Raw genomic sequence first — 10,060 nt, 5'->3', positions numbered from 1 at the left:
GGAATTGGGATTAAAAACAATTTCTAACACAGCTGTCTAAGATGAAAATTACCAAAAATACTTTATTTAAAATTAACCTAGACATAATTATTTTTATCATTGGGTATAATATTACACTATATAAATTATTATCCACATTGCTCAGCCCTAGTTGCCAGCTTTCTGTTAACCTGCTATTAAATTAAAATGATCAAAATCATTATACAGTGGCCAAAGATATCTAGGCATTTTTATCTAGGCAATATATCATTCTGGTGATATTTTTGTCTGTCTTCTCAATTGCCACTAAGCTTTTGTGAAGTTTACAAATCAGCTCAGTTATAATAACAAGAAAGCTATGACACTGGTAGGGTGCATTGTCAACCACATACAATTTTAGATACAGATGGCTTAGCATAGCACAGGTCTTCAATTCCTATTCACTATTCCTAAGGCAAAATGGCAAATTGACTTATATACAATAGGTCCCCAAGCATCTATTATACTTTTATTTCTGTGAAATTTACTCTTAACTTATTACTGTGCACTTGTTTTCTTGTTGTAGATCAGATTTTTAAATAATAGCTGCCCTTATATCTTCTGTAATTTTAAATTTTTTCATTATATTTTCTCTTGCTTAGGTTGAAATTAATCAGCTACTTCAGTTTTTGCTTATACCTTTTTAGATTCCCCATTTGGAATCAGGGTGGCACAGTGAGGCAATGGTAGCAGTATTGCCTCACAGTAAAAAGACCAGGATTTGTTTCCTAGGTTCTGCCTGTGTGGAGTTTGCATGTTCTCCCCTTGGCTGCGTGGATTTTCCTCCCACAGTCCAAAGAGAAGTGGACTGCCGTTACTACATTGACCATAGTATATGAATAATTTGTATGTGTGTGTGCGTGCGTGTGTGTGTGCTTACCAGGCAATGGATTGCTTTCCTGTCCAGAGTTTGTTCCTGCCTTGTGCCATATGCTAGCTGGAAGTGGGTCCAGCTCCCCCGTGACCCTGTTCAGATATAAGCGACTTAGAAAATGACTGACTGTTTGGAATCAATTGAGTTGACATTTTTTGGATATTATCTAATGTTACAATGTCTTCCAGGTAATATAGAGACCAAAGTTTCATGCAGTATTCCAAATGTTGCTCCTTAAGTGTAGAACATGTATAATCTTTCTTCACTGCTGTGTTTGTGCTTTTTGATTTATGTGTATCCTGTTCTTGAAATACTGGTGTTACAACTTTTCATTTAGTGATCATTTGTTGCAGAGTTTTTCTGTTCTTTAGTATCTGTTAGTTTTTTTCTATGAATCTATTACAGGTTCTTGATGTATTAATTACATGAGAAAACACTAAAATGGTTAGCCATGCAAATCTCTGATTTGTATTTGAACTTTCTTCCTAATAATTTTTTGTAAAACAGACATGGCACATGGTTGTCTGCATGTTGGAAACATACTCACAAGCGAGGAGGGTGTGTTGAGATGATGGAAAGAATACTTCGAGAGGCTGATGAATGAAGAGAATGAGGGAGGGAGAGAGAGAAAGTTCGATGATGTGGAGATAGTGAATCAGGAAGTGCAACGGATTAGCAAGGAGGAAGTAAGGATTGCTATGAAAAGGATGAAGAATGGAAAGGCAGTGGTCCAGAAAATATACCTGTGGAAGCATGGAGGTGTTTAGGAGAGATGGCAATGGAGTTTTTAACCAGATTGTTTAATGGAATCTTGGAAAGTGCGAGAATGTCTGAGGAGTGGAGAAGAAGTGTACTGGTACCGATTTTTAAGAATAAAGATGTGCAGAGCTGTAGTAACTATAGGGGGATAAAATTGATGAGCCACAGCATGAAGTTATGGGAAAGAGTAGTGGAAGCTAGGTTAAGAAGTGAGGTGATGATTAGTGAGCAGAAGTATGGTTTCATGTTAAGAAAGAGCACAGCAGATGCAATGTTAGCTCTGAGGGTGTTGATGGAGAAATATAGAGTAGGCCACAATGAGTTGCATTATGTCTTTGTGGATCTGGAGAAAGCATATGACAGGGTGAGTCGAGAGGAGTTGTGGTATTGTATGAGGAAGTCGGGAGTGGCATTACAGAATATGTACGAGGGAGGTCTGCGGTAGGAGTGACGGATGCATTCAAGGTGGAGGTGGGATTACATCAGGGATCGGTTCTGAGCCCTTTCTTATTTGCAATGGTGATGGACAGGTTGACAGACGAGATTAGACAGTAGTCCCATTGGACTATGATGTTTACTGATGACATTGTGATCTGTAGCGAGAGTAGGGAGCAGATTAAGGAGACCCTGGAGAGGTGGAGATATTCGCTAGAGAGGAGAGAAATGAAGATCAGTAGGAACAAGACAGAATACATGTGTGTAAATGAGAGGGAAGCCAGTGGAATGGTGAGGATGCAGGGCGTAGAGTTGGCGAAGGTGGATGAGTTTAAATATTTGGGATCAACAGTACAGAGTAATGGGGATTATGGAAGAGAGATGAAAAAGAGAATGCAGGCAGGGTGGAATGGGTGGAGAAGAGTGTCAGGAGTAATTTGTGACAGACAGTTATCAGCAAGAGTGAAAGGTAAAATCTACAAGACTGTAGTGAGACCATTTTTGTTATATGGGTTAGAGACGGTGGCACAGACCAGAAAGCAGGAGACAGAACTGGAGGTAGCAGAGTTAAAGATTCTAAGATTTGCACTGGGTGTTACAAGGATGGATAGGATTAGAAATGAGTACATTAGAGGGTCAGCTCAAGTTGGACAGTTGGGAGACAAAGTCAGAGAGGCGAGATAGGATTGGTTTGGACATGTGCAGAGGAGAGATGCTGAGTATATTGGGAGAAGGATGCTAAGGATAGAGCTGCCAGGCAAGAGGAAAAGTGGACGGCCTAAGAGAAGATTTATGGATGTGGTGAGAGAGGACATGCAGGTAATGGGTGTGACAGAACAAGATGCAGAAGACAGGAAGATAATGAAAAAGATGATGCTGTGGCATCCCCTAATGGGAGCAGCCGAAAGAAGAAGAATAAGAAGAAGACATGGCACATGGTGAGTCACTATCAATATTAGTTTATCATAAAGGTTCTCATTGGTACTTCTGGGTCCCTTTTACCAATTTAAAGTGATGCATGTATACATCCACTGTAACATGAACATATGATTCTACTGTATGAAATATTCTTATCTCCTCACAGTTTGGCATGTGATGCACAAAAGAATCATGTTTTGGCTGTTGGTGCAAGGAAGAGGTTTCAATCAGATTTCGCTTGCAAATGTCAACATAAAGTACTGTAGAAATTTTGTTTTGTTCTTGCTTAATTTTGTTGCTAGAAAAAATTGCATTAGCATGCTTAGGTTACAAACCAATCAAATATAAATTGGTCAAATCAGATCAGATACCCTCACCTCACAATATATTTTAATTGCCACTGAAGCAAGTACAGTACGAACGTACATTGTATAGGAAATGCTTTCTAAGCATGCATAATACTAGTTGTCTGTCTTTGAGTTGTGCAGTGTAAATTAAATTTATATTTAAGTGGGCATTTAAGTAAAGTTAGGTACAATGAACCCTTCTGACCCCTTCTAACGTTCCTGGAAATATGTGTATTTTTCAAAATGTATTTGCTTAGTTCAGTTGTCAACTTTAGGATTTAGTTTTGAAGAAATATTGTTATATGTTTCTTTCAAAGCTAATTGAAAACAAAAAAAGAATAAAATTAGAACTTTAAGAATTTAAGCACACTCTCCTCTTAAAAGGGTTGAAATAACCAGTGGCAGCATGATTGCATAGGATCAGTGACCAACAGGTGCTTAAATTTGAAACAGGCATAATGTACATCCAATGCTTTATTAATTTTAGTACTTTCCAGGGGTGTGGAAATCAAATTTTTTTCTACTTGTCCACGGACAAGTAAACTTAGAAAATCCACTTGTCTGCCAGTTAAATTCACTTGTCCATAAACAAATAACAAAAGTGAAAAAAAGTTTATTTTTCTGATCTCTTTTATTGATACCAAAACTGCCTTCCAACTTAACTCCTCAATATATCACAACCTACACAAAATCGCAAATTTCAAGAAAGATTAACTGCCTAACAAGCTTTGTTATGTGGTGAAAACAATTGTATTGTAAGTAAAATGACTGCATTTTTATATAGAAACAATGAATTTTATCGATCTTCTTCTATAATATGCTACCGTGGCTGTTCATTTGTCTGTCCAGGATTTTAAATCACCTGTAGCTCGCAAACCATTTCACCTTTTGACTTGAAATTTGGTACACATATACTACGTGACGTCTACTATCTGCTTTCGGGGTGATGATTTGTATTACTCTTTATTTTTATTTTATTATATTGTTGAATCAACTCTCGGCAGTGCGCAGCAGGGCAGCGCATGCATATGGGAGCCGTTCTCATTCCCCACCACCTTCGCTAATCATTCTTGAGGCAGATTGAAGACTTAAGTGCCAGTTTAAGTGAAAAATTAAAGAAAACATACTAAGTAATTGCAACACAAAAACTAACTTAATCAGTTTTAACGCAAAAAGATGCCAACGAAAGAAGAGAAGCAGCGGGCCGCTACGGTGGAGAAAAGAAGAGCTGCTCAGGAAGCAGCAAGCGCATCAACCACTGAGCAAATGAATGGTAAATGTACAGAGAAAGAGGATGAAAACTATGAATGATCAAGTCAAGTGTATTTATTCACTGCATGTTATCGTGCAGTACGCCGTTACTGGTAATATATAAAAGTTATTGATTATAATGAAAAATCATCAGATTACATCGTAATTGCGGCATGAAGAAAATGACCGCATCTCCAAGCGTGTAAATATTAGGGTAAAATACTTATGTAAGACCGTAGGAGTGCTTCCCCTTTGAAAAATCAGCCATCATTTTGTAAACAATATTGAAGACCAATTTGAGACATGAAGAACATGCCTAAGTAGACTGTTTCCGAACAAAGTACGTACCCAAATGTTTAAAATGTGAAAGTAGTGGTAAAATGTGCCCTGCACAGCACATATAATATTTTTTCTCCAGAAAATTGCACTTGTCCGCGGACAACTGAAACCAGAAAAACACGCTTGTCCGACGGTCAATTTACCCGTGTCGGACGAGTCGGGCGTTGGATTTCCGCACCCCTGCTTTCATATTTTATTGGTTTAAAGGGATGTATCTGTAAATATGTGTTTTTCTTACAATTATTACCCTATATTGTTTAATTATTTTTAACCTTTTCTTGGAAAACCTTTTAACCTTTACTTGGAAAACAACTCTTTTTCTACTGACATCATAATATTAAAATACTTAAAAAATATTTAGTCAAATGGTTGATTGTCCCAAAGTTTTTTTATGGATTCATGAGTGAAATTCTGCAGTCCTGCATTAAAGTAATGTTAATTAGGCAATTGGATAAGCAGCATGGCAGACACAAATAAATTGATAAAATTTGGAAGATAAAATACCAAATTCTCTGAGAATTCAAATTTTTACTGTGATAAAAATAACATAAGCGAGAGCCTCTTACACTCTATGACCCACAGATGGATAAATGGATTATAATATGAATATACAGATGGCATTGGTAATAGCAAATTATTGCTATTTTTGACTCTGGTGCCATCTAGTGTCAATGATATGATCTAGAATTCCTACAAGCCAATTCATTCAAAATCCATATGGAAAATAATAGCAGCAGCTACGTAAACAATGTAAAATGCAAATTAGTGTAATATGGCACTCTGCTTATTGTGATGGGAAATATATATAGTTTTGAATGTGTACATCTGTATAGGAGTTTGAAATTTCAAGACCTCAAATTCTTAGCTCATTGAGGGGGTTGTAAATTTCCTTTGTAAGCATTATTCCTACAATTATTATCCTCCACTGAATTACTCAGAGATTCTAATTTTGAAATAGTACAACCAAAGTTGCTATCCATATTAGAATATGTACAGTTGAAGTCAGATGTTTATATACACTTAGGGTGAATTCTTTAAAACTCACTTTAAGCCCTCTAAACAGATTTTATACTAACAAACTATAAATTTACCATATTGTTTAAGACATCTACGTTGTGCAGGGTAATTTAAATATTAAAAGTAATTTTTTATATCTGTATAGTGATTTCATAGCCACTTTCATTTTTATATTATTATAATATTAATTTTTTTTTATTTTATTAATTTTATTGTAATCATTCATACAAATTGATCAATTTTTACATTGAATATTGAATATTTAGATATTAATTTAAGTATTTGTTGAGCTTATGTAACAAGCCATACAGATATTTCCCCCAGGGGCAAATACAGTGTTAGATAGATAGATAGATAGATAGATAGATAGATAGATAGATAGATAGATAGATAGATAGATAGATAGATAGATAGATAGATAGATAGATATCTGCCTGCCTGTCTGTCTGTCCATCTATCTATCTTAAAATTGGTTGCTGTATGGTTGCTGAGGCATATACTTTAAATGCAAGGCCACAGTTGTATCTCAATAAAACATGATTTTATTTTCTCCTTGAATCTAGAGGAAAATTTTCTCACAAAGAATATATTGCCTCTAAAAGTTTGCATGCAAGTATTTTTTATCATTATTCCTACTTGCACAAATTACATTCCTTGCATAAAAGCTAATGTTATGATTGACTAAATAAAGTGTAAATGTGTTTAAATTTAAAAAAAATCTTTTTTAGGATGTTTAATGTGGATATATGAAGGGTCATGTCACTGACATTTGCCATGGTCTGAATAACCTACAACTTTGAAAGCATCCATCCACTTTCAAAATTACAACCACAGTTCTTCAGGGACTTCATATCTCTAGTCTCATTTTTCAACCAGCTGAGACAGGCATATGTCACTCACTTTTTCAGGTCACTCTATTGGCTCCCTGTAGCAGCACCCATCAAGTTAATGCTTTAATGCTTGCCTACAGGGCAGACAGTCGTTTAAAACCTACTTAATTAGATGGTCTTACTACAGTAGGTTCTATGTTCCTTCCTGTCAACTCAGGTCTGATACCACCTCTACATACCATCAAATTTCAGTTCAACGTCTTGTTATACGTAGCTACTCAATAGCAGAATGAGCTCCTTATATTCATTTGAACAGCTGACACCATCAGTTTATTTAAGAAGACCTTAATTGTTATTGGTTTTCATTCTAGGCATCTTTTGTAGTTAAGATAAGGTTAACTAGTCTTCCACTTTAATTCTTTTAATGGTCTTACTTATTAGTATTAATGATCGGCGAAATTTGCCAGTGTTTTTTGCAGCAAATATGCTGTATTTGCTGTTAACTCTGTTCCCAAATATTTTCCTCAAAATTTGCCATGTGGCTGGTTTAGGCGAACATTGTTTCAGAATGCCTCGTGATACTTTGCTAAGCCAGCGTTAACATCACAGAGCTGTATGAGCCACGTGCAGAAGTTTCACACATGCATCCTACAAGATAGTTGCCACTATGCTTCAGGCATGTGTGGTGTCATGACCTGCCCAGTACTTTTACCTTTCACGCAGTATACATAAAAAAATACTTGCAGTATTTTTGTTTGATAGCTGACAATAATGAGAATATTATGAGTATAAGTATTCAACAACTTGGGTACGGTTTACATTCAGGTAGTGGGGAGTCAAGTCAACATGGACATATCTGAATAATTATAGGGGAGAGGTCAAATATTCTCCAAGACACTTATTCAGTTCATTGTCAAGGGGACAATGACTGTCTAAGCAGCAGTAAGTGTGTTAGATGCCCTGGAAAGCTATTAAACAGGGACACCTACATAAAAGAGAGAAAGAGAAAGAGAGGGAGAAGAAAGAAAAACAGACAGATGTGTAATATGGGCAGGTTTTCTCAACTCTCAAGAGGGCAGAAACTATATAATGGTAAGGTTGTCTGTGCTCTGTTTACGTTAATAGTTGCATGTGTTTTGGTTAAGAGTACGAAAAAAGAGTTATGAAGGAAAAATGAAAACTTGCGCTCAAGTCTTACATGAAGTTTTTTATTTTTTGGCTCTGTAAATCTTTGTCATGGTATTTGTACTGTGTACAATGATGTTAAAGTTGAATCTAATTCATTTATTATAATATAAGCTTTAAAAAAGAGCATAAACAAGACTATGGTGGCATGCTGTGTTACTGATAAATACATACTTGTTATATTTCATGCATATTTTTCAAAAATACTATAATCACCTCTTGTGTTTCAGCGCAGCCATGAATGGATTGAGATGTCTTTGAGGGTGAGGCGATCAATAGGATGAGAACATAGGCATTTCTCAATCAAATCTTTACATTCTAGAAACAGAAAAATATGAAGAGGTCATTTTGATATTCTTATAATGTTAAAAAGTCATGCTTGCAATATTGTAAATCCTCAGTTATGAGTCAACAACATTTATTTCTTACCTCCCGAGATCTCATTGGTATATGAGATTTTGCACTCTAGAATTTCCATTTTTTCTTTGAATGGCCTGTTTCCACACAAAAGCTCAAAAAGGGTGATACCAAGAGTCCATACAGTAACAGGTTCTGCTTTGTACTTCCTGAATAAATACCACTCTGGAGGCCAGTATGCAGGTGTGCCTGAAAAATATAAAAGTCATAAAATCAATCCTTATATGCATTGTATCATCAGGCAAACATGTATTTATGAATGCAAACTTACCAGGTGCATGCGGATAGTATTTCTCCTTTAGTAAATCACCATAACCAAAGTCGATTAGTTTAATTTGGCCAGTGGTTGTCTGATACATGATGTTATTGGGCTTGATATCATTGTGAAACACCCCACGTGAGTGGCAGTGCAAAACTGCCTGCACAATTTGGCGGAAAGCATGTTTTGCTTTTTCTTCACTCAAAGGTCCAGTTTTTTTGTATATTACATCTTCAAGGCTCGTGTAGGACTCTAGGAGCTCCATGAATATGAACATGTATCTGCGTCCAAGGATATATTCAGACATCTGGATAATGTTTGGACCAGCAGGTACAGCACAGACCCGCTTCAGTAGCCCTACTTCTAAAGGAACTTTTCCCTTTTCACCTGGCTGAGTGTAAAAAGAAAAAAAATGGTTTTTATTATAGTGTCTTCTGCAGCATTACCATACTCTTACCAAAAACTACCTATATATAAATGTTGAATTTCAAGAATAATTCATTACTATTCAAGATAAAGAATGACACAGATTCTGAGTATTGTCTTTTAAAAAATTGGCAAAATGACAGTATCCATCATTAAGACCTAGTTCACAATTAGATTTGAAAACCTGATAGAATACTACAAGATGAAGATGTACATCAGACTGTGGCAAAAAGTTGTGCAAAGAGAGAATGAATTAGCCTACAATTAAAAGAAGTTGGAGTTCAGGCTGATGTTTTTAGATGGGTGCAGAATTGGCTCAGACACAGGAAGCAGTGGGTGATGGTGTGAGGAACATCATCAGAATTGGCTGATGTTAAGAGTGGTGTTCCATAGGGGTCAGAGTTAGGGCCGCTGCTATTTTTAATATATATGAATAATTTAGATAGGAATATAAGCAACAAGCTGGCTAAGTTTGCTGATCATCTATCTATACTAATAAAAGGCAAAACCCTCACTGACTGACTGACTTACTCATCACTAATTCTCCAACTTCCCGTGTAGGTGGGCTGAAATTTGGCAGGTTCATTCCTTACAGCTTACTTACAAAAGCTAGGCAGGTTTCATTTCGAAATTCTACGCGTAATGGTCATAACTGGAACCTCTTTTTTGTCCATATACTGTAATGGAGGAGGCGGAGTCGCGTATCGCGTGAGTAGTGAGTGAGTAGCGGAAGGGCAGTGACCTAGACCCCCCGCCTAGACCTACGCATTCCTCTTGATTTCCGTTCCCAAACTATGAGTCACTGAGTCAGTGTGCCACCTGCTACTGCTGAGTGATGTGTTTTGTGCAATGTTATTGTTTGTGTGCGCGCACTTGCCCTGTGTTTTGTGAGTCCTTGTGAGTGGTGTGTAGTGTGGTTTCTTTACATTCTGTGCTGTTAATCATCATGGCAAGCAAATGTAAACATAACTCGTGTACATTAAAA

General features: G+C 36.5%; 1 protein-coding gene across 1 annotated transcript in view; it reads right to left on the bottom strand.

The window, feature by feature from the left end:
- Positions 1-8,189: 8,189 nt before the first annotated feature.
- LOC127528848 (uncharacterized) overlaps positions 8,190-10,060 on the bottom strand; it is a 199,433-nt gene continuing 197,562 nt past the window's right edge. The window contains exons 8-10 of the mRNA XM_051930123.1: positions 8,662-9,040; positions 8,403-8,579; positions 8,190-8,291 (exon numbers count right to left, since the gene is read on the bottom strand). Coding sequence (XP_051786083.1) covers positions 8,200-8,291; positions 8,403-8,579; positions 8,662-9,040 — 648 coding nt within the window. The 3' untranslated portion in view covers positions 8,190-8,199. The remainder of the gene's footprint in view (positions 8,292-8,402; positions 8,580-8,661; positions 9,041-10,060) is intronic.

Source organism: Erpetoichthys calabaricus, chromosome 7 (assembly GCF_900747795.2).
Source record: "Erpetoichthys calabaricus chromosome 7, fErpCal1.3, whole genome shotgun sequence".
Lineage (NCBI taxonomy): Eukaryota > Metazoa > Chordata > Cladistia > Polypteriformes > Polypteridae > Erpetoichthys > Erpetoichthys calabaricus.
The sequence above is the reverse complement of the archived record's forward strand: the minus strand, read 5'-3'. Positions and strand labels throughout refer to the sequence as shown.